Source organism: Dermacentor albipictus, chromosome 1, assembly GCF_038994185.2.
Source record: "Dermacentor albipictus isolate Rhodes 1998 colony chromosome 1, USDA_Dalb.pri_finalv2, whole genome shotgun sequence".
Lineage (NCBI taxonomy): Eukaryota > Metazoa > Arthropoda > Arachnida > Ixodida > Ixodidae > Dermacentor > Dermacentor albipictus.
Window position 1 is genome coordinate 356,207,205 of NC_091821.1, and position 24,942 is coordinate 356,232,146.

Here is a 24,942-nt window from a genome sequence, read left to right on the forward strand (position 1 = left end):
TTTCTCACTTCTCAATATTAGCAATGAGAAGTGAACATAAAGGTAATAACATATTGTTTATCTTTATGTTCACTTCTCATTGCAAATAGTGGCTCAGATATTTCACGTACATTTCATTGTTTAATACCCTCTCACTTAACCCTAATTAGATTGGTATGAGTTCCTGGTCATAAAGGACTAATTATTAGCAGACAGCTTGGCGAGAGCTGCCAGTAGTGGTCCGATCCTCCGGATGCTTCCTGTATCTGCTTTCATAAGTGCTGCGAGGTTCAGGAGACGGGCAAGCATGCAACATTCCTGGAACCTATCATTTACAAACTTAACTGATTACCGACACCTCTAGTTCCTTGGAACGGAAACTTCTGCCGCAATATAAAAGTTGAAGTCCTGTAGACGAAATTCCGATGTCAAATACCTGAATTGAACTATTATCTACATCGGTTTGGTCTGGCGCCCTCCTCCTTGTGCTCATACTGCGGTGAAGACGAAACGACAGAACACTTCTTCCTGTCATGCCACTATTTTTCCGCATTAAGAAAACTCCCGTTAGAAGGAAAGTTTCGTAGTGCTGAATTGAATATAACGATTCCCGACATTCTACCTTTGGGAGCCTCTTCTTTGGGACATTATCGTGGGGATATTGGTGCAGCTGTTGCGGGATGTATAATTCACACCAGGACGATTTCGTTGTTAAACTCTTAAAATGTTTCTGAGTTCATTCCTTTAGCCATTCAAAATTTCTTAATGGTGATTCTTTTCAGACGCGGATGATCTGTTTATTGAATCACCCGATTCTTGGTCAATCCCCTATAGTGGGCGTGAGCCACTCTCGGCGGAAAGCAAAGCAAAGCAATTCAAGTAGGGGTGCAGAAAAGAAATAAACGGACACGCCAAAACCGAGCACGCGGCAAAATTTTTCCCAGCCACATTGGCTACAAACGCCGAGCCATTTCTGCGAAACTGAGAACTAGCCTTACAAATAACTATTTGTTTCTTATGCGCTCTTCCACTCCTGAGTCGGGGCCATGCGCACATTTGCCAAGAGCTTGTTTCTCTGCCTGCATTCCCCCACTTCCGTATTGTGGTCACCCTGGACTACAGTATACTTAATTTTCACATTCATTATTGCTAACCTAATTCTGGTAGAAGTCTTCTACTTCTTCATCACTAGAACTGGAGTTACAGGATGGGGCGCCAGAGGAAGAGTCGCACAGTAGAGGTCGCCAGATAATCAGTTGGTGTGATGAAATTAGGAAATTTGCAATCATACGGTGGAGTCAGTTGCGTTTGTTTCGTGAAACTTTCATCAATGATTCTAGCGTGCCAGCAGTGACGGAAGTTCCGTCACGTATTTTGAAAGGAATTTCACGTGGACACAGACGCAAGAAAAACTTGTATCTTGAAAGAGAATGAAAGTTGTGTGAATACGGATACGTAGAGAGAGATAGAACATGTCATTTAATGCGGTGGTATACTTATTGCAGGGCCTCTTCCCCAACAGAATTCGCCTGCGGAAAATCTGCTGGCGTCTTCTGAAGCTGACACTCATGTGATGAGCGAGATTCTTCATAACCTCATTTTTACGCGGCCGCGCAGGCTTCTTCGTTACAGCGTCTGCACACGTCGAACCAACTGAAGTTCCTTGTAAGAAGCTTTAATTAAAGGCCTTGCATTCGCTACCGCACCCCTAGGGCATACGTAGGAGCGGAAGCATTAGCGGCTTCTTTGTCTTCCACTTCCGGCTGCTGAGGTTGGCTGCTCGTGCACTGTGCCTCGTGCCTGAGGGAACGCGCAGTTCGAGCCTTGCACTGTGCGCAAGCAGCGTGAGGCGAAAGAAAGAGCGGGACGATTCTCAACCTCGGGGCTTCACAGCGTTCGAAGAGGGAGAACGGGATTACAAGATGGAGGACCCCGGCGTGTTCTTCGGGCGCAGCGGCGGCGTGAGCGGTGGCGCACGCCGCGTCCTGCAACGAGCGTTTCGAGACGGTTCGCTGGTGCCCGTCGTGTCGGTCGCCATCATACTGGCCATAATGGTAACCATGGCCGTCATGTTTCAGGTGGGTGCGCCGAAGTCGTCGTAACAAAATCGTTAACTTGACCATGTTAGCCGGCGTAGATTATGACCATTAAAACGCGGAAAGATCTAGGATGGCCTCTCGTCCGTGGTTCTTCAGCCATCTTTCTCACGTTTTAATACCCATAAAGAGGTTACAAATACCACAGAATAACAACAACCATGACTCAAGTATTGCGACGAGCAACTCACTTTTCAAGAGGACAACTCAAGCAAGCATACGTACCCTGTGCTCTCATCCTATTCCTCGGAGCACCACGGTGCGCTTCTAATCATCGGTTAGCCGGTGCGAAGGACTTGCCTCGGCATCATCGGGCTCCGCTCATGTGAGCCTTTTACGATTAGGCATGCTGCTTCATACTACGTCTCGTTGGAGCAAGCAATTCGCCCATATTGTCACGTTGTAGTGACGGTGAACACAGTAGCAGAACTTTGAACCACGTAACGAACTCTTTGTTGGCCTAACCTGTGCCCCCAAAACCAAGTGACACTCTAAGCACAACGATGGCGGCGAACGTAGCCAGTGATCGTTGAAATCTGATCAGCGATTAAAGCGCGTCGGTTTTTATACATGGCTCGTCGAAGGTTCCACCGTAATCGCTGGTGCCAGCGTGTCTTCCAGGAAGAAAATTCGTGTCGCGCATGCGCATACAATGGGGTACGCAAGGTTCTGTGACAACAGACAATGGATAGAACCATCGATAACATTAAGGAAAATTCCGATTCATGCAGGCGCGTCCTGCCCTGAGAGATAGCATTTAAGGTTTGTTAACCGATAAAAAGTGTTCACTGAAGAAAGAATGGAGTACACGTGTAAATGCTCCCTTCCTTAAATGTTTTCCAGGAAGTACTACACAATTAATGTCGCGCATACAATCAGGGGCTTTGTTCTCGACACGCATGGCGGCTGCGCGGACGCACTTATCCGCTATTTTGGTTATCTGATTGGCTATCGTGAGGTCACATGCCTTCAGATTTTTCGCCGGGAAGTGCAAGTTTTGCAAAATTCAGTTTTGCGTTTTCATCAAGATGACGTGACGTGGAACTGAAAATTTTATTGACTAATACTTTTTTCTGATCATTGACAGATCTATTGCGACGTGAGCACTTTAAAAAGAACGTGATGGGTGGTGTGCAGATAGCCCGTACAATGCATCTGCAATTTAGTGAATATGTGGGGGTAGTCTAAGATAGCGGCCAGGTCATAGCTGATTGACTGAAGGTATATCCCGTGAGGAGCGTTACAGAGAGGGTCGTTTCGTAAACGTCAATTCAACGTTGTGTAACGTTGTGCTGGGGTGCTCGGCCGCAATTGCAGAGATTTCCCGCCTTAATTTATGGCGCAACGAGCCACGCGAATTATGCTAATGAGGGCTCATATGCAATGGCAGCCAAGAAGCATGTGTATCCTATCATTCTCCCACCGTTTGAGGTTCTGAAATTTTTATGCGAAGCATACTAGCCGCACAACCACGCTCTTCCTTGCTGCGCCGCGCACGGCCGCGTAGCTACCATTGAGGGTATGAGCCATTGTTCATTGCTGCGCGTCTCATATGTGGGTCTATTCTCTTTTAAGTTTGCTATGTTTGTTAATAAGTTGCTTCTATTATGCGAAGCATACTAGCCGCACAACCACGCGCTTCCTTGCTGCGCCGCGCGCGGCCGCGTAGCTACCATATGACGTCATAACAGCTGCAAAAGCGGAGGCTCAACTCGTGCGCTCGCTTGCGGCCGCGTAGCTACATAGCCGGGTCTCAGCTCGTGCGCTCGCCTGCATGAGTTGTTTCTTCGTCTAGCCGAACCAAATATAGCCAAGCAACAGCAGTTCACCAGGCTAAACAGTGGTTCAACAACTAAAATAAAGGCTAGTATGCTTCGCATCCTGGGCTTAACCTTAGCTAAGCCACAGCCATTTTTTTTTTCATAACACGCGCTCATAAAATTTTAATTGATCTCGGGGGGGGGGGGGGGGAGGCATCTATTTGTGCTTTGGGCCACCAAAAAAACAAAAACGCGTTTAATTGAAATAATATTAGTTGAACAATACAAATCTTCTTCGACGTTTTGTACTTTTCACTGCTGCGTTCATATAGTAATTAATATTAATGAGTTTTCACATCATCGGACGTTATGACAATGGAGGCTATTTAATTTATAAAAACTGCACACAAGGCAGCGCATTGAAGTTTCAATTGAAGGAATATGCTTCAGCGTTGCGGAGCTGCGAATTCCCATTGAAGTTTCCTCACATGGTGCGAATAAGTAGTGAAGTGAGCAAGAGATGGCAGTACCGGCACTTGCATGCGCCGCTCAAGCGGATACCTCAGGCGCGTCCAACGTTATCGGTGATATTCGGCCGCTTCTAGGCCAGCCGTGTCTGAGTCACTTGCGTTTCACGAGATTGTGATAACGTGAAGTAGAACGTGCGCTCATCATCACATGGTTGGTCGCGTATGCTGCCTCAAGGTAGAAGAAAGCGAGCGTGTTTACGACAATATACGATGACTCATGCCGTTTCTCGGGGACACGCATCCTGGCTAATGCAAGGTAGATGTACTGGTAGCGAAGGCTCCATAGACGCCCATTGGTCCAAAAAATGGCCGCTCGTGGGCACTCCAGCGCCCCCTGGATTTTGGGGGGCAAACTACGCAAACGTGACGTAGAATGACGTCACGCATACGTATGCTTTTGGCGCGAATTATAAAGCGGTCTTTCTGTAGAATCCGCGTTTTCGAGCCCGTACCTCTCGAAGGTTGCTGCCTTTCAGCGCGCCCCAACCTTTGCCAGTCAAATGTGCTTGAGTTCCTGCTAGTTATGGCCTTGTTAATGTGCAATTGGGAACGCAATGAAAGTGACTGGTAAAGGAGGGGCAGCATAGAAAGGCAGCAACACTTCCAGACACTGGCGAAGCATGCATGATTCGTAGTGCAAATACTGGTGCTAGTACTTTTGAGAGCTTTTGAGTACAGCAAGGTATGATGCACAAAGCACTGGCTCAAGTGCACAGTTCGCAATAGAGTGTACGGCAAGTATGGTTTTCATAGTTTCATATTCATTGTTTATTGCAGCAACCAAACAAATACAGTCACAAAGCACACCCTTGGCACACACACAAAAAATACATGTCACAGGCAGTACAAGCAGTATTGCTTAAGTTGGCTAATCATCTCAATAGTGACAGTGCAGATAGGAAAAAGCCCTGAAGTGCCACGAACGTTGTCAGTTAGGAAATTGAAAATTATAGAAAACAATGCTACGACAGCTTCAATTGAAGCAAACATAACATGACATAAGTAGGCGCATCAACACAGACCATAGAGCACACTGGGATTATTCTTCACATTTAATTTCTTCAGCTGAAAGAATATAGCAGGTGCGTTTACATCTGCAAGGCAATGTTAAAGCCAGCTTTAGCACCCTCAAACGTGCTCAGCGTAGGAGCAAATACCATACATTGAGCCGGCGTAACATCTCCAGAGTACTTCTAGTCGTTAGCCGGATCAATTTGAAGTAATTTTACGTCAACAAAAGCACACATGAAGTACAGCGTACAGTGAAGTGCAAGGACATTCGCGGGGCAGCAAAGCATGTAATCAGTGTACTGTACGCTACAATATAGCCAGGTAAAAGTCCAGCGGCAATCGGTGTAGCGTGACACCAATGGTACTATCCACGCTATCGCAGTGTACCACTGAGCATCGTTTCTTCACATGCCGCAAGCTCATCTTGAAATGAAGCGCTAAGCGCTTCAAAAGAAGAGCGTGAAGCGTGCAAAGACGGAAAAAGACTTCGCACTGGCCGCACGCCGAAGGAAACGACAAAACCGAGAAAACTGCCGCAGCGGTGCAGCGGGCTGCAAATCTTACCGAACGGTGACAAAGAAGCGACGTGCAAGGACGACGAAAACTTCGCAAAAGGAGCATTTTGAGACCGGCGAGCTAAATTTATACGCTTTACCAGGCGCGCCATCGCAGATAGCTGGCGATAAGAAATCACTTCGTAAGCTCCCGCCACTGTGGCCGGGTTAACCGGGTATCGAAACAAGGCCTGCAAAGACGCGCTGTAATGCACCGCACACTCATGAATAGGGGGCAGGTCAAGAGTGTTGCAAAAATACAAAATTTGCCAGGTTTTAATAAAATGACTTACCTCTTTCATAAAACAAGGTGCTAATATATTTTTTCTTTTCTATTGGCAGATTACATTCCAATTTTGTAGCTTTATTATTTCTTTATATGAGTGTTTTGCCCCCCATCCTCTGGTTGTGCTGCAGTCGCGCTAAACCACTTTTCGGCCCAGCCTTCGCCACCACTTTAAATCCGCCTTGGCTGATGTACCAGACGATGGCTTCCACGCAGCAGACGGCGGAAGCGAGAAGCATTTTCCACGGAATATTCGTACGGCTTGAGCTAGCTGCTCTTTTTTTACTGGAGAGGAAAACTGTTTTGATTTATCAAGAACGCTAGGTTCAGTGCCTACATTAGTTTTTTTAGGCGAAACGTAAAATTTTTGATCACGTTACCAAAGCAAATCGGGTCCACCAGGACCATATTGTAAACGTCGCACCTGTGCCACACCTTGAAGAAAATGGCGGAATGTCAAGAATTGAACCTGAGGTTACACAAGGTACGGTGACAACAGACAATGGATAGAACCATCGATAATACTTGAGAAACTACCCATTCGTACACGCCCGTCCCGCGCCAAGCGATAGCGTTTAACATTTGTTAGCCGGTGAAAAGTGGTCGCCGGAGAAAGATAAATGAGTAGACGTGCCAATATATTCTCCCTATGCTAGATCAAAGCGTCAAAGCTTTCGTAACGGCTGCTTCACTTTGCCTCGCATTTTATAAGTCAGGCAAATAAGCCTTCTTCCTCTTGAAATGCGCTGAGTGAAACAGATTGCGGCTACTAACACGGGTGTGCTCACCTGATAAAACATGGTGCGCACTGCCAACTGATTTATTGTTGATGAAACACACTCAGGCATACGAAATTTCGAAAGAACTGCCGTTATTGTCCGCTTTATTGAAAAAAAGTACTATGGAAATTGTGTAAGCTGTGAGCATAAGGGCAGAGGCTCACAACGAGACGGCGCACCTTCTGTCTTGCTCACAGCGCTTAAGCTGGCAAAAAATGTCACGTAAGCAAAAACGTCTTGCCATAGTTAATAATTGATTACATCCGCTGTTGTGTCACTAGTTCTTCCATTGCGAGGGTGTCCCTATCCTTTCTTTCATTCTTCTTTTTCTTTTGCCGTCTTTCTAGCCTGGGCATCTTCACATGCTCAACTGACTGCAGTCAATATAGGGGCACTGTTTAATTCACAATAAACCACTTCGTAGTTTGCGCCTTGTTGCCCTTTTTGGTGTGTTCCCGCGGGTTAGTAGGCGTACTCAGTTTCAGTCGGCGCATTACAAGATGAATGAACACCAACTAGACCGATTTCTCCCGTTACTCAACTAATTCTTAACAACGGGACCGACTTGCACAAGAATAAGACTTTGAAACTTCCAGGTCTACCTCGTGAGGAAAATCACCATGCGCAGCGGCAGCGAAGTCGGCTGGAACATCTTCAATCCCTGGCGTACTGCCGAGCAGAAGTACGCGGGAAAAGATGGCGCACAGTCGGGCCGCGTCGAGTCCTTGTCCCACTCGGACAGCGACCCGCTCGACGTCGAGCTCGACGAGCGGCCGCCGGATTTTCCCGGCAAACCTAGGTGCGCAGTTCGCAACTAGCCCAGTCGACAACTCGGCATTAGCTGAAGCGCTGACGCATACTTAAGCGTATATCGTCGCAGCGCAAGTAATGCAGTAGAGGGCAATGTTGTAGCTAGGCATTTTAGAGAGATAGCCATTATTACATTAAATTAAATTATGGGGTTTTACGTGCCAAAACCACTTTCTGATCATGAGGCACGCCGTAGTGGGGGACTCCGGAAATTTCTACCACCTGGGGTTCTTTAACGTGCACCTAAATCTAAGTACACGGGTGTTTTCGCATTTCGCCCCCATCGAAATGCGGCCGCCGTGGCCGGGATTCGATCCCGCGACCTCGTGCTCAGCAGCCTAACACCATAGCCACTGAGCAACCACGGCGGGTAGATAGCCATTATCGTTCCCTAACTTCCTTGTATATCTGTGCAGTCGCAACTAACGTGCGTCGTAAACAGTTACACAGGTTGTGTTAAAGTGGCAGTGACTCCACGTGGATACTCGCTAGCGCCAATATATAGTGTGTTACAGCGAACATTTTCAAAAAATATTTCAAAACTGCCTGTGGCAAACAGCGCTATTCTAGTGCATGAGCTGGTCTACGCAAAGAGCTGGACATTGCTTGGACAAAAATATTGAAATGCATAATTAACAATAAACAAGCTTCCAATGATTAGGTTTGCAACTAATTACATCATGGAACGTATTTCAATTTACAAATTGCAAGGAGTTCGCAAGGGGGATCCACTTGGAACGAATTCTCAGGATGACACCAGTTTCGTGACATTAATTCCCGAACTTTGCAGAGAAATACATTGCCATTCCAGTTATTTCTGCGCTTCAATGCATAAAACGACAGCTTGTTAAGCAAGTAAGTGGAATGACACTGCATTTTTACCGCAAGTTTAGCGGTGCACATCTCGTAAATGGTGTCATCCACACAATTATTTTCAAGTTAATATTCCTTGCAGTCTCACCCGCTAGAATAGGTAAAATGCGATGCGTGCCACAAGGTAATTAGTTAAGAACTTAATAGGGAATTTTTGCCAATTAGTCGATTATACATTTCAAGCGAAAGTAATGGCCGTCTCTTCCAGTAGACCAGCTCATGGACTAGAAATGTGCTATCTGCCACAGGCAATGTGTACACTTTTTGTAATGTGTTCGTTTAAACACAGTATGCTATAGTGTGTATACTTCTGGACGCCCATTGTTGGAAATTAGTGTGCCTTGATGGCGACGTTAACATTTAATGGCCTAAAATAAATTGATGTGTATATATATTATACAATTAAATCATGCAGCCTAATGCCTCAAGTGAACACTGTCGCTATGAGCGACGCACTAGCAAATGAGTCCGTATTAATTGCGTCCCCTTGGAGTGACTCAACGTGCACCTAAATCTAAAAAAAAAAAAAATTGGAGGACGCTTAAGCTTCACCTTTAAGAGTGGAACGCGATAGCATTAAAAGATCCCAGCCTGGTTCTCACGCTTCCCGGCAACTACAATGTACGTAACCGCAAGGATTACAGGGAAACGTTCGCGGCGAATGCTATGCACGAAGACGGGCTTTTTGGTAGAAACGGGGCCTCTTGCGTAGTCCGCGATGCGGTGGAGGTGATCGCCCTCTGGAAGTTTTTCAAGGAAACAGGCGCACCGCTTGTGGACTCCGAGATATTCGAACACCGGCGCGCGCAAATGACGGATGCCGTGGCCGATCTATAGACGGTGGAACAGGGGTTTGTTTTAGTTTTCCCGTAACAGAATTGTGTCTTTTCGTACATTCAAATTACAATCCGACGCTATCATGTCTCTACGTTGCGCGTAAGTCGTACTTTGCAATTTTTCGACGTATTTTAGCTTGTGAAAGTCAATTAGTTCAGTAAATTTTTTTGCGCCACATGGAGGGCCTGGGTATAGGTGGTTCGAAAATTGTTTTGCCGTAACGACGTCCGATACGGGACGCCGACGTCGCAATTTTTGCGAGACGGAGCCCTTAATGCTATCACGTTAACACGGGAACGTTATTGTGTTTCGATCGAAAGCTCGCGAAAGCAAAGCAGAGTGACTATTTAATGCAACAAATGTTTGGTCTCTGAACCTTTTACATATTTCATCCTTTACACAGCGTGTTAACAACTGTCACGTGCAGTGTCCCAGTCGTCCCTTCTAAATATAGGCGCACACAATGACTGCAAATTAAAAACTACTACGTCATGAATCACGCACGTTCACCCTCTTTGGCCCATATCCATTACGCTGAACGGCCGGCGTGAAGTCCCGCAAAACGCTTCACACAAGCAATTTCGCGGTCAAACCAAGATATGGCGCCAATGCGTGTGTTTATCTATTTACAGTAGCGCGGGTCCACCTGAGAAAATTGACCTGACAGGCTTTAGCCAAATTAAATCAACCATTTCTAACAAAAATTTCTATTCAATAAGCGAACCTTCCAGAGTCCACTTGAACTCGTTTAAATGTCCATACAACGATTTGCCCATTGGTGCTATCCGTCATCCAGGTGGCGCGGACGAACAGAATAATGGTCGTCTCTTCGGTGCCCTTACCACCTTCAGCTGCAACGTTACAAAGCAAATCCGCATCAGAGACATGCGTATTGTTAGTCTCGGACGCCAAGTAGAAGCGTCGCCGCACAGCGGTGGTAATATAGGTGGAGTGCGGTGATCAATCTTCTAGTTGGCTCACCGACTCGCAGGCATTCGATGCTAGGCAACAGCTTCTACCTGAGTGAGCAGAAGAGCTTCTGCCTGTTCAACTCCAAGAACTCGGGCCTGTCTCGGCATGGCGTCGTGTACAACCTGAGCAGCTTTCCGTACCACCTCTGTACGCACGCCATCTACAACAGCGCCAGCGTCGACGGCGCCAACAGCCTGCAGGCCTCCAACGTCGAAGTTGACCTGCTACAGGTGTGAGCGCGTAGTAGCAAACACTTCTTCGTTCGCGGAAAGAGTATTAAAAGCATAAAATAAACAAGGAACGAGTGCGACAAAATGACTTTCTAGGGGAAAAAAGAGAAAACTTATCTGCACCGCCGAATGCACGTAGTTCCTTGGGAGAAACATGACAGCCGACGTGGTTGCGCAACGTAAAATACAGTTTTGTGGATCAGCAGTTATGGGGAAATTTTTGAGCTGGAAATGTCGTGTTATAATCTTTTGTTAGTTATATTGTTTTTACGTGCCAGAACCACGATCTGGTTATGAGGCACGCCGTAGTGACCAACTGGGGTTCTTTAACGTGCATGAAATAAAGGGTACTCGGGCGTTCTTGCATTTCGCCCCCAGAAAGATGCGGCCACCGCGGCCGGGATTCGATCCCGCGATCGCGACCTTAGCAGCACAACGTCATAGTCGTTAAGCCACAACGGCAATTTTACAGTTTACAATGCTGAATTTCCGAACTACTACCCGAGTTAACCGGGTGGCACTTACCCCATTTCGCAGTGTACCGAGCTCATGCATGACCATGATGTAAACTGAAACTTCCTGCCTTTTCGCTGTTCAGGAAGCGCAGTTTATACCAATTTAATTCATAACGTTCTCCTTAATGCATCTTTAAACATACAGGGCCCGTTGGCCTTGCATCACATGTGAACTGCAGCGCATTACACAAGGTACGATCAAATAAACAGGACGCAGAAAGCACTATGTGCCTTGTTTCTGCGGTCGTTCCATGTCTAGAGCACTGTGATTCATTTTTTAAACATTCATTAGAACTTGGCGGCCGCCGCTTGTTATTGAAATATTAAGCCCGCTCTGGCTTGGACCCGAAGTTTAAATATTGATTTAAGGGCTATGGCACCTAAAAAAATGAGAATGAAAAAGATACATCGACCGTGCAAGAGTCAATTACCGACTGATTTATGAATGAGATATAAATTCGCAGGCCTGAGATAACAATGTGGTGTGTTCTTCGATATATAACGAATGCCTTCGTACAAATATGCTGATACAAAAAAAATTGTGGGGTTTTACGTGCCAAAACCACTTTTTGATTATGAGACATGCTGTAGTGCCTCTAATCTGCTGATACAGCTATGCTATATGCTGATACAGCAATGCTTTCTGGTATTGTCACTACAACTCGGGGTTCGTCTCCGGTATCCTGTCATGCTGTATAAACAAAGCAAGATTGCGTCGAACCTCTTCATTCGTTTTGTTTCCTGTAAAATACATAGCGCATTAAAACTATGCACTGATGAATAAGCAGTCACCAGTGTCATTCCGATCGGCGATTAACGTTCATGCTTGTCGCTATCACCACCTCTCTACTCTCCATTGGTTCAGTGGATGCGTCTAATGCATGGTTTATAGCCGCAAGTTCGTCGCGTTTTCCCAGCTTGGCTACCTCCATTATTTACGCGCAGAATGCCTTCGGCAAGTTCCCGGGTCTCAAGTCCGGCAACCCGTTCCTGCGGGTCTTCATCGGAGTGGACGACGACTCGAGCGTGCACCGCATCTCGCACGACGCCGAGTCCGTGGTCAACTTCACGCTCAAGGCACTGCGTTGGGTCATCGAGAGGCGCTACGACGGACTGTTCCTGCGCTGGTCGCCTCCTCTCAAGGAAGGTGCGTCGCAGTTCCCCGCCCTCGTCTCCCACATGGTCAAGACATTCAAGAGGGTCCGCGGCCTCTCCGTCGGCGTAGTACTTCCGCTCACTTCCGGCGGCAGAGACTTCTACGCCGACGTGGCGCACCTGCTCAACATCCTCGAGCCGTACTCTATGCTCGTCGATCCCCTCACGGCCGATTCGGGAAGCTCCGCAGACGCCAACTCGTACTTCCGGAGCTTCTTCCCGTACACGGCGGACAGCGTCGCCAAGTACCGCGACTTCTTCGCCCGCACAGTGGAGACGGAGAGAACCAAGTACCGGCACATCTGCTACCCGGTTTCGATAGCCGGATACTCGCTGGCTCTCGAAGACTTCGCGGCCAGCTCCGGGGGTTCCAGGAGCCGAAGGTCATCGCTGCCGAGTATCGCCGATTTCCAACTTAAATCTGGCTTGGCCGTGACCCCCTACGATGCGACGTGCGCCGCCACCACCGATTTAAGGTAAACAGAAAAGCGACTGCGGTGCCTTGGCCCTATGTTTTGTTGAAACATGACGCGTATAAGGAAATTACCACGGCATTATATCATGCGGACTAGTTGACATCTCATAATGAAATACTAATTAGTTATAAAAAGAGAAAACCAGAGATGTTTATGGGTCTGTTCTTGTCTCCTCAGCGATACCTAGGATCTGCGTATAATAAATCAGGCTAGATGGTAACAACTTACAATTTCAGCAAAAATCTCGACGGTAAATGCGGTTTGGTGAAAGAAAGATAGGTCATCCGCTACTCTGCAGGTGAATGTCTCAGTAAAATTCCATGTCGGTTTAGCAAAAGCGCAAAGTCACTCAATGAAAAAAAAAATTATCGTAGTCGGCGAATTGTGCCAGGGACAACCACCAGACTGGAGAACGCAACGCTAAAGAAGTGTACGAGGACGAGCCTAGCGAAGAGCAGCCTGCGGCCGTATTCGATAACTCGTAGCATAAGGAATTAAAGCAATTTACTAAACAAATGTGATCCGTGAAAATTTGCAAGTCGGTGTTAGTCTTATTAAATCATCACTTCGTCATGTGCCCCATAGGAAGATACAACTATCTTTCTTTGCAAGACTGACAACTGTTGGCTCGTGATTAACCTCGTGTACCTATATTCAAGCGTTGAAGCAAAAGTGACTTCGACTCACCATCGTAAGCGTCGAAAGGGGTCGCAGCATTGTTTCAGCGTAGTTACCGCACGGCCGTTTGAGTTCCTGTACCACAGAAAAAAAAATATTCGTACTCTTAAGAGTGTTATTTCTTCACGTGCCTGGCACCCTTACAATGTAAGGCTGTAAAAAAAAATGTTATTCTATGAGACAGTGAGTTCAATTTGCCCCTGAGATGAGAGAAGCAATATTTTATAAGTGTATTAATTCTGATTATCTGCCGCGCACCGAAATAGCTGACCCGAGAGTTTGACATCGACAGATAGGAATGTTTATTTCATGCAGTTCTTGTGACGTTTGTCTCAGCTATCATCATGTTTACTAAACACAAAAAGTCGCCAAGAAGTGACACTTCATTTGTCACCATCAACGATTTAACCTCAGCCCTTAAAGGTGAGCGTGTTATTTTTGTATCCCAGCGGCCACAAATGTTGCCATAACTTTTAAAAAAATCTACTCGCCTTCTCGGCCCTGCCAAAGTGGGTGTCCCGCGAAGCTGTTGAAAACCACCACTACAACTGCTGAGTGGGATATGCAATGCTTTATTGCTTTAGAGTAATGGAAGTAACGGTAATTTATGGCAGCACGCCGCCGCTGGTCCTATTGCCGTTTCGTTTTCCTTTTGCCGTTCCTCGTTGCTTCACTTTGCTGAGTGCTTGAACCGCCTGCCTTACGGGGGCACGAGCCACTGCGCCTTCCCTGCACAGCCGCCGGGATCAGCCGACATTTTTGCTAACGGAAGTGGACAGGGAAAACGCCGCACCGAGAGGCTAACAGCGCTCGCCCTGTGTCCTCCCTTGTCCGTGTTTTTTGGTGCTGTTTTAAATATGAATGATCCGTGCCAACTAGCTCGCACCCAAACCCTTCTGAGACTCCATTCCACTTCATGAGCTGTATTATTAGAACAGGTGGATATTACTGGAGCGAGACTTCGAAATGAATAGTTAACTAATCAATAAAATCTTGACTAACCTTGAAACGAATCACTTTAGGAGACATAATGCAATTTACGAATTCGAGACGATAAGTCTACAAGACATTATCCGCTTACAAATTCAAAGATTTACGCCATAGCGTAGATGTAGCCGTTCTCAACTAGGTGACGAAATGCATCGCGATTCGTTCTATATTTTCATGCATGGTTTTAAAAATGTGTTTGGGTTTTAAAAAAGCAACTGAAGCAAGAGTATATTTAGCGCAAGTTTTTGAGGACGCTTATCCCAATGCTAGTGCTAGCTTGAAAATTTGCTCCGAGTGTATACGTATCTTGTGGACTCCCGGTTGCTTTGCTTACAACCCGCGCTTGAAGTGGAATAACTAAAACGTTAATAAATTTCAGATTAGGTATGTGTCGGGGTGATTTCTGATTAAGTTAATGTCGGCGTTCTCGAGTAACATATCGCAGGGCCCATAATTGTGCAATCTTTCACAGGTGATGTCACAGAAAAACTCTGTAAAGAAGCGGCAAATTCACCAAACCTATTCCAGACGCAATTTCGGCCCGACATCACCCAGTGTCATCGGCGCGAGCATCTCGCTATATTCCCTTCGAAATGCGATGCTCGTCGAGGCATGTCTTGCGCTGAGCGATGACTGTGTCCAGAAGTATCTTCGATATAGTTATTAGAGAGAGAGAGAGAGAGAGAGAAATAGAAGACAGGAAAGGCAGGGAGGTTAACCACATGTGCGTGGTTAACCTCCCTGCCATCATCAGTGAACATCAGTGCGCGTACTGCAACCGGTCTGCAACCCTGCACTAGGATATGGAATGCCCACAGGAATACCTATCTTTATATTAGTGCTTATTAGTTCCCTAATTTGGGTATTAGGGAAACTAATAAGCACTAATGCATGGATAGGTATTCCTGTTTCGATCATGATCTGATTATCGCGAAGCATGAAGTGTATGTATTCGCGCACCCGCCGTGGTTGCTCAGTGGCTATGGTGTTGGGCTGATGAGCACGAGGTCGCGGGATCGAATCCCGGCCACGGCGGCCGCATTTCGATGGGGGCGAAATGTGAAAACACTCGTGTGCTTAGATTTAGGTGCACGTTAAAGATCCCCAGGTGGTCAAAATTTCCGGAGTCCTCCACTACGGCGTGCCTCATAATCAGAAAGTGGTTTTGGCACGTAAAACCCCAAATATTAAAAAAAAATTATGTATTCGCGCAAGGCTATAAGACGGCGGAAATATTTCAGAGGTGCCCAGAACCACACACGTTCTCGGAGCATACAGTCTCACAGTCTCAGTACAGCCTTTCGTTGCATACAGCCTTTCGTTGCAGACAAGACCTCGTTAACGAATCGTGCAGCGGATACATTCCTGCGTGATCGCGACACCGCTTATCAGAATCCCAGAATGAGCGATGAAATCTCGAAGGAGTTAAACTTTCTGTGCAGATTCCTTTCGTTTCTTTTGCGTTTTTTGGGGGAGAATTCCGTACTCTACGTTCCCTCGTGCTGTCGCCGCCGCCGTGACGTCCCGTATGCGACAGCTCATGCGCGGCACGTGCGCCGACTGTTCGTGACAGGGCATCCAACTGAAACTTAACCAATCCCCCCTTCACCCCCCCCTCCCCAAAGAAAGAACAAAACGTTATTTTTGCGCGAAACGGAACTGATACCAAAGGTTAGGCTTTTTTCCACTCCGGATAGAAACCAAGAAGACTAGCGTAAAAGTTTTCACTTTAGGTTGGCGACCTTCTCTAGTGCATTTTCACCCATGCATTGCCTGCACTTGTTGTTCGACCGCGCTCCCTCATGTGTAAAGGCACACGAGAGCTTGCTGTCACTTTAGGAGTGAATGGAAGCACCATCAGATCTAATTTCAGTGGGTCGCGTCGGAAGGCTCGCAAGTTAGTAATAAACTCGTGAGCGGATGAAATCGGCGACCTTCAAATAGCTATCTGGTGGTGGGAGACCTAAATATGTACAATCGCGGACATGAAGTGGTTCCTAGCTCAGCGGTCACTTTTGATATGACTGGTATGTAACCTGGAGTTGGCTCCATAGAAATAACGTGTTGCTTCTGAGGTGTGTTTCCACAACGTGATCTTTTAACGTCTTGCGACTTGAACATCAGTGCGTGTACTTTTTTTAGACTTCCCGTATAACTTAGGAACACCATGAAGGAACCTCATCAAAATTTTGTGCAAAATTTATGCCGATTTCCGCGAAGCGATTGTTTTATTTTTTCGTGGTTTCCCTGTAAATTTATCTATTTATTTATTCATTTATTTACTTATTTATTTATGCTCTGGGATTGGACCGGAACTACATTTTGGTTGAAGCTCACGTGGTCACCTCAGTTTCTGAGGTGTGCCATGGTGAAATGGTAGAGAGTCCGGCAGCACGAAACCTTCGCTTTGGGATAAGGCAGCGCTCCTCGTCATGTGAGCGTTCGGACCGCGGGTGCTCGCAGTCATTGACACTGAACTCTGTTCATGTGTCTAGGCGCATGAAACCATGCATGTTCAGTAAGAGGACATTTTACTGCAGTTTATGCTGGCACTAAAAGTAAAAGCTTTACTTTGTGTAGTATTCTAGCACAATGCTGTCACTGTCAATGCTTTGCCCTTAGGGCGGAACTGCCACGTTTAATTTTATAGCGGGGTTGGGGGTGGGGGGTGGGGGAGAGAAGTAAGCAGTATGTATTCTACGGTTGCCGTTCGATGCATGATCTCATCATCGTTTCTGCCGATATACTTGCAGGGCCAACGTGAGCATACGGCTTAAGTTCGTCGTGCTGGCGGCCCGCAAGTACCAATGGGTCGCGTACCAGGACAAAAACAGCTTGGTGCAGCTCCTCGAAGCGCTCCGCGAGGTAACCGGCGGTGCACCCTGCTTGGGCGTCTGGGATCCGGAATGGGACGATATTTCCGGCTACTGCACCGCCCAGGGAGCGAGGCCGGAGCCGTATCCACTCACCAAGACGATCTTCACGGAAAGACATCGAGCGCCGCGCACTTCCACTTCAATCTGACACATCACCGGCGACATTTATGACATTAAAACAGTTTCTTCGGTCATTGTTATTTTATAACAATTGCAGTTCAATTATGTTGGTTTTATAAGACATTCAAGATATTTTTTTTTATTTTAGGGGGACAGCGAGCGATTGTGTACATTTAATTTAGGACACACCTGAGCCCCTGGTTTATGTACTGCAAGAACTGCTGCACAAGCCTGCACGAATGTTACGTTTATGACAGGTTTGTTATCGTGCCGTAACCAAGAGAAGAGAACGACTACGTGGTAACAGGACTGAGATCGGTTAAGGTCCGAGAACGTGCTAGTCCACACAAGGGTAGAATCTAGGCCGAACGTCCCATTGCTCAAGCCTATAGTTCTCGTCGATGATAGTAGCCGGTGTGGTGATAATGGTAGTGGATACTCTGCTGCTCGTTTATGCACATACGACAGTTACACGGCCAGTTCGAACTTCCTCAAGTAAATTCGTAGTGCTAAAGTTTATTGAGGCACGCATAGTTTAGTTGCGTTCCTATGCGACTCTTGAAAAGCGTGTATTACGGCGATAACTGTCATGGGCTCACTCCTTCTGGAACTTTTGATGTCTGTTGGTGCCGCCGCTGGAATTCCAAAATCATTTGCTCGAGAATTACAAAGAAAAAAAATATCATTGTGCTGCGAGGATCCGGGCTCACGACCAACAGCATGGCAGCCCTGGACTCTGCCTCTCAGCCACTCATTCCTGTGTTACAGAAGTGGAGAATACTGATCCTGGAAAGCGTGATGGCGCCAGAAGCTGCCAACGCCCGCTCAACATCTGTGCACTGGATACAGTCGGCGTCCCCGTCTTCTTCGCGTTGCTCGCCACTCTCAGCGTTACCGAGGCATTGCCAATTAAGTTTCCTTCTTCTACTTGTAACGACACATATCGTTGTTCTTATGCTCGAAAATCGTGGCTCACACCCACTATTGGAGATTAGCCAAGAATCAGGTGGATAAGGCTTAATGAATATAAGAATATATTTTCCTTGCGAATTTGTGAAAGCTGATAAATTCAATGAGATAGACGCAAGAAAATGAATGGCTCAGCCTGAATTGAAATGTACTAAGATATAATGATAAACGAAGAAGATTTCACTAGGGCAAACGCTTGGAATCGATAATGAACTCCTGGATGGCGTCGCAAACATGCCTGTGACTATCATTAATGAGGACGTCTCCTCCGTACGTATTAGTCGCCGGTTTGTTCGAACGCTAGAATTCACATGTTTACTGCACGGAGTTGACGTTCTTTTTATGCGAAGCATATTACGAGAGCTCAACCCAGCTCCTCAGGCGCGGCGGTGTCACCTTCAATGACCTTTGACCCCATGCCATACCACGTGACACCGTGACGTCACGACAGAGGAGAAACAGGGCTCCAACTCGCGCCGTCGCTCGCGGCATCGCGGCGGTATATAAGCAGCTGCGCTTGTTTCTAGGTGGCGTTGGCTCAACTCTTGCAAGATGGGCTGGGTGGGAATCGAACCAGGGTCTCCGGAGTGTGAGACGGAGACGCTACCACTGAGCCACGAGTACTTTTTTTTTCTTTATTGATGAGCCACGAGTACGATGCTTCAAAGCGGTACAAAAGCGCCTCTAGTGAATGCGGTCGCTTGCTCAGGCGCACATTTCGTTGCCGCGCCGAACGCTGCGTTGCTCGACGCTCACCGCGTCCAATGCGGGGCGCGTAGTCGCTGCGCCGTAGCCCATTGTCTTACACCCCTTGGCGGGTCGACAGGAACGCTATCGCGTTCCACTCTTGAAGGCGAAGCAGAGTAACGCATGAGTTGTTTCTTCGTCAAGCCGAACCAAATATAGCCAAGCAACAGCAGTTCACCAGGCTAAACAGTGGTTCAACAACTAAAGTAAAGGCTAGTATGCTTCGCATCCTGGGCTTAACTTTAGCTAAGCCACAGCCATTTTTTTTATCTATATGAAATGTAGGGAGCTCGGCGTATAGCCAGCTAATTTGAGGAAAGCCGTACTAATCCCGCAGTGAGAAACTAAATGGTTGTTTTAGTAGAAACCAATGGCTAAGTCCGAATAGCAGAGAGGAGGAAGAAAAGTCGGGTCTTTCCACATCCCCTCCCGAAGGCGCGACTTCCACAAACGGATGCAGGACACTTAATAAGCCGAAAGCCTTAGGTGGCTCGTCGCGACGACTCGTACCCGAAAAAAAGTGGCGTCTAGTAGAGTGAGACAAACAATATCATCATCAGCAATGGTTCGTACCCCCGTAACCAAGCAAAGATGCAATGGCTGAACATGAATGAATAAAAAGAAAGATGGGACGATACAAGAAATAAAAAGCACGAAATAAAAAAAGAAGGGGAGGAAGGGAGGAATTTTAGGTAGTGCCTGCATGTATCGTTGAGAAAGTCGACCAATAGCGGTATACGTTTACTTCATACTGCGACTAGTTATGACTTGCAAGAAGTCTGACCCCTCCCATCGTGTAACTTAATGCATTACCACGTGTGCAGCAGGATTTCTGCTTCACATGTTAAAAGAGTCTAACATGCTTCCGAATCTTTTTTTTTTCTCTCAAAAGGAGATTGCGCACTCCCACATGCGAATGTTCGCTCAAACACTACACGAAACAGTGCGTGCAATGTATTTCGATGGCTGTCTCATTACAGCACTACTGCGCGTTACGGGTAAAACAAATTTTTTTCACTATGGTGCCGCGAACTGGGCACCCGAGCTGCCACAGAAGAAACGCCACCTAAAATGAACGTACAGGGATAAAAGACATCAAAGTGACGTGAGGAGAAAAGTGAGCTCACGGCCTGTTTACTAGCATAAGAGCTTTGACACTTTAAAGAAGATATGATGAAAGTGAGTGTATATGAACAAAGGGTTTTCTTACTCTACTAGAAGAAAATATATAAGAGCGGAAGGATATGGCTACAATATAGAAGCGGCTAAATGCCAGCGCCATATAATGAGAGTGACCCTCCAAAGTGCAAGAGTGGTCTTCTGAACAACAACACAAAGAAAATGACGAAAACCATCCTCCACGATTATCTAAGCATCTCTCCGCTGGACGTGGAGCAAAACCCGAACAGTCTTACGTCCTTCCCGTGAAACGCTCACTCGAGGACCGCCACATGCGGGGTCCGCGACACCCTGACTACTTACGGTCGGAAACAGAAAGCAGTCGCAGACGCTTCACGCCACATTTAATTTGTCTTCGACAAAAGTGCTTTCGAAAGTATATGTGCCTGTGTTCGGCGCCGCTTCTCGCGCCGTTCACTTGGCGTGCCACTGTTCTTCGACCGCGCTTCGCTTCGCTTGTTGCTCGCACTCCATGGCCACACGTATATCTTGTCGGTCCATCACTTTGCCTCCTGCCTTGCTACTTCAGTACGTATCGCATACCTATACTTTCTGCAGAGCCTTTGCACACTTACGCTCCCCTTCCGCTTGATATTTTCGAGAGCTCATTGTTCTATCTGCAAGTAGCGGCCTACGCGCAACATAGTGGAGTTAGCGCATCCTAGCCACGTCTACTTGAGGTGCTCACACCCGCATCTGTGAGCAAAGAAAGCAGGCGTCAATTCAGTAGCGGTTTGGGAGCGAGCATGCGCGAGGGTCAAGGAAAGGCCGAGCCGGCCAGTAAACGGGCGCATTGGTGACAAACTCTGTGACCCTAGAGGGCCTCGCGTTTTACCTTGGTTCCGACTAGGCATATAAATGCCCCGCATTTAAAAAGTGTCATTCACCTGTATTTGGAGACCAAGCTAACGTAGGCCTACTAGTTACTTCAGATTTTACGCGCTCAAGTTGCAAAGCATTATATTTGACGACAGAAGAAGCCATTTCTCATACATAGCGATCACATAAGAGTATAACCAGAGTTCAATACTTTTCATTGAAGGACCCTGGTGTAACGTAGGCTCCGAAGCACGAATGAATAAGACGACGACGAGATGCGCAGGTAGCCCCGTGGACACGAACTGGCCACGCGAGCGCGCGCAGAAGAAGAAAGCGCTTCGAAGGGAACGGCCGCGAACACGGCCAGCTCCGAGCCGCTCGTACTGGAACCCGACTGCGACACCGGCGAACGGCGGCAGCCTGGCAGGCCCGCGAGTTCACCGCCAGCCATGGAGGCACCCGCCGCGGTGGCGAGGCTGCCCAACCACCGCGTTGTGCAGCGCCTCGCCCCGCCGCCCCGACCACCCCCGGCGCCGGACGAGCAGGCGGACGCGCTCACCTCCACCGTCTGCGTCGCACTCACCCTCGTAGTAATGTTCGCCCTGATGGTGACGCTTCAAATCTACCTCGTGGAATCGTCCACTATCCAGGACTTACTCGGCTTTAATATGAGCTTCAACCCCGATAAACTGTTCGTTTCCAACGCCACCAGCCAGCCACGACCGCCTGCCACTGCCAACGCCAGGACACAGCGCAACAAGACGACCGTCCCTTCACCGGGTCGCAAGACCGCGTCGTCACGACACAAGGGTTTAGGGTCGGGACAGCTTGGCGACCCACCAACGCGTCACCCCGCCGAGCCGCATTCCCCGGCGGCTGAGGAGGCGCCCACCAACGCAACTCCGGCATCGTACACGCTCTGGCCGGACGTGATGTACCACCGGTACCGGTCTGTGTGCGTGTACCAGGCACGGCGCAAGACACGCTCGCGGGCCGGCCACAACTTCGGCATCGATGTCTTCCCGTACCACCTGTGCACAGATGCCGTGTACTGCTGCGCCGGTATCAACGCGTCCGACGTCACCATCAAACCGGGCGACGCGACGGTGGACGTCTTCCGGCACGGCTGGCGCAAATTCAGTGAGCTGAAGAGCAAGAACTCCTTCCTTCGGGTCTGGATCGCGGTGGGCGGTCGAGACGGGGGCGAAGCGAGCGAAGAGGACCGGGGCGCCTACAGCAAGATAACGCGCGAGGAATCGCTTGCGTCGCTGTTCGTGGCGAACGCGGTCGACTGGCTCGAGGCGCAGTCCTTCGACGGCCTGCTGCTCTACTGGAAGTTCCCCGAGATTCACGAGATGAACGGGCTCATCGACCTACTGCGCATCATGCGCGCCTCGTTCCGGCGCCTGGACCACTCTGTGGGCGTCGTCGTGCCGCTCGACCACCGGCTGCGCGAGCGCTACGACATGCGCGATCTGGTCGACCTCATGGACGACTACAGCATCCTTGTCGACCCCACCGAGCCCGTGCCACCCACCTACGGAAAGACGGCCCTCAAGTGGACTCAGGACGTCGTCGAGCGCTACGCCGAGGCCTTCCGCGAGACGCAGTACACGGTTCGCGGCCATCGCCGCAGCGGGCGCTTCCAGCTCTGTTACCCTCTCGACGTCACGTCCACGTCGTACACGTTGTTTACGACCGACGCCGAAGATAACACGACCGACGAAGGCGTCGAATCCTCGGGTCCCGGGCAGGAAGGCCGCAGCACGCGTTCGCCGGGTCGACTCGCCTATGACGAGCTGTGCCTTCGACATCGCTGGGACGCGACGCAAGACCGTCCGTACTGCCGAGTGGCTCTGTACGGGAACCAGTGGATCTCGCACCCGACGCCTCGTTCAATCGAGGCGTTCGTGCGAGCACTCATGAAGGTGACCGGTGGCACGCGATGCCTGGGCATCTGGGACCCCTTCTGGGACGATTTTGCCGGACACTGCGGCCAAGGGACATATCCCTTGGTCCAAACTATTTTCAATACAGAGCGTGCTATAGAGAAGGTGACGAAGCGCCCACGTGCCACAAACAATGCCAGTCGCGGCTGAAGGGACACGTTTGAGCAGTGTTTGCTCATCCAGCCGTGTTCATCCGAATGCCTGCGCACGCATCATTCAATGCGTTATTTTATCTTTGTTTACCTTCAATATATTGTTATGTTTGCTTTCGCAAGTTTTCGATTTCTGTCGTGGCTTGAGTAATAGAATGCGGCATCTTAACGACAAAAATGTCTTATGACTTACGCCAATTTATTTATAGTGTGGAAAGTCGTAACGTTCTGTTGGAAGGCGATTGCTGAGGTTTAATGCGCTGAACAGCCGGATAATAAAGCTATTTCCTCTTCCTACAAACAGTCCGCATGCAATCCTTGCAGTGACACATAAAAGTACTTCATGGAGCTAGTTTATCACTAATATGACAGCGCTGTTGCGCCACTTCGTTATATACAAGGTGTTTCAGCCAGAGAGAAAGAGAGAGAGAAAACATTTATTTATCATGAGTTTGGGCGACTTCTTTGCAGGGTGAAGCCCTTAGTTCAGGGCCCCATTGGCTCGCGCCACTCCGCGTGCCCGCCGGATCAGCCAGCGCTGCTCTTGCGGGTCTGAGCTGGCCAGCGCAGTCTCCCAGGAGGAAGGGGAAGGGGAAGGAATAGGGGAGTAGCCCGGAGGGTGTGGGCACTCCCAGGTGCAATGATATACTGTGGGCTTTGCTCCTCCTCCTTCAGCGAACACTGAATTCCTAAAGGTTGTCTGTGGTAAATATCAATGCTAGTTCATGAGATGGTCTACTCGAAGCGGCGGACACTACTTGCACAAAAAATTATCCATAATCGACTAACAAAAAAATCGCTACTTAACTTTTTAACTATTTACCTCATGCTCCATTGCTATTTACAAATTCTAGCCATGCAGTTCGCAAGGCGGATCCACTTGGAACGAATTCTCAGGACGACACCATGCAGCTTTGAGATATTAATTTCCGAACTTTGCGGAGAAATGCATTGGCGTTTCAGCTGCATTCTTAACAAAACGTCGTTTTATGCATTCAAGCACAAAATAACTGGAAAGCTAAGCCCTTCAAAGTCATAGTTATTGCACTAGATGGAATTCATTCATTCATTTAGGTAGCGGGAAACTATTTTTGAGAAATCACCAGAAATTTAAGCCTTGTGCCACTCAGCTAATACGTCAAAAAGTTCGCTGCGCTGTGGAGGCAGTTTACTCCGAAAATACGTTCAAACCGCGTTCATTGTCAATAAAGGAGGAGGAGTCGTAGAACGTGGGCCGCAAATCTAGAGCGTGCCCACAAAAGGGGGCGCGGGGAAAAGTCCAGGAATCCATCTGTTCGGAATAAGATGATAAGTTCAAATAAATGAAGAAAAACTGCTGAATAAGTACATCAAGAAAGAATATTTGCAATAAGGTAACATAGTGCAAACAGAAGAAAAAATTGATTGGGAGCAAGCGCAATATGATACAAAAACGTGACAGGAAAGTTACATGGTGAATGTTTCATACATGAAGTAAAGTGAATGCTGTATTATGAACATATCCGTAGCAGCTAAAACTCAAAGCCTACACCTATTCTTAAATTCTCATGTGCTATTGTCAATGCATAGACGTTTGGTTGTTTTGCAGGGCTTGTCCCTG

At 47.9% G+C, this 24,942-nt stretch overlaps 2 protein-coding genes across 2 annotated transcripts; both read left to right on the forward strand.

The window, feature by feature from the left end:
• The first annotated feature begins 1,722 nt into the window (after positions 1-1,722).
• On the forward strand, positions 1,723-17,618 carry LOC135902308 (uncharacterized). The gene is made up of 5 exons (XM_065432280.1): positions 1,723-2,057; positions 7,592-7,794; positions 10,507-10,717; positions 12,178-12,863; positions 17,285-17,618. The coding sequence occupies exons 1-5, from the start codon at positions 1,902-1,904 to the stop codon at positions 17,553-17,555; spliced, it is 1,527 nt and encodes a 508-aa protein (XP_065288352.1). The 5' UTR covers positions 1,723-1,901; the 3' UTR covers positions 17,556-17,618.
• A 3,958-nt stretch (positions 17,619-21,576) lies between these two features.
• Positions 21,577-23,459, forward strand: LOC135901926 (chitinase-3-like protein 1). The gene has a single exon (XM_065431768.1). The coding sequence runs from the start codon at positions 21,691-21,693 to the stop codon at positions 23,338-23,340; it is 1,650 nt and encodes a 549-aa protein (XP_065287840.1). The 5' UTR covers positions 21,577-21,690; the 3' UTR covers positions 23,341-23,459.
• Positions 23,460-24,942: the final 1,483 nt, after the last annotated feature.

What these genes read in the sequence shown, in the direction of transcription:
- LOC135901926 (XM_065431768.1), top strand. Translation starts at nt 21,691, where the DNA reads ATGGAGGCACCCGCCGCGGTGGCGAGGCTGCCCAACCACCGCGTTGTG.
- LOC135902308 (XM_065432280.1), top strand. Translation starts at nt 1,902, where the DNA reads ATGGAGGACCCCGGCGTGTTCTTCGGGCGCAGCGGCGGCGTGAGCGGT. An exon ending in GATTTTCCCGGCAAACCTAG is followed by an intron (nt 7,795 to 10,506) that starts GTGCGCAGTTCG and finishes ACCGACTCGCAG; the next exon opens with GCATTCGATGCTAGGCAACA. An exon ending in GCCGCCACCACCGATTTAAG is followed by an intron (nt 12,864 to 17,284) that starts GTAAACAGAAAA and finishes ATATACTTGCAG; the next exon opens with GGCCAACGTGAGCATACGGC.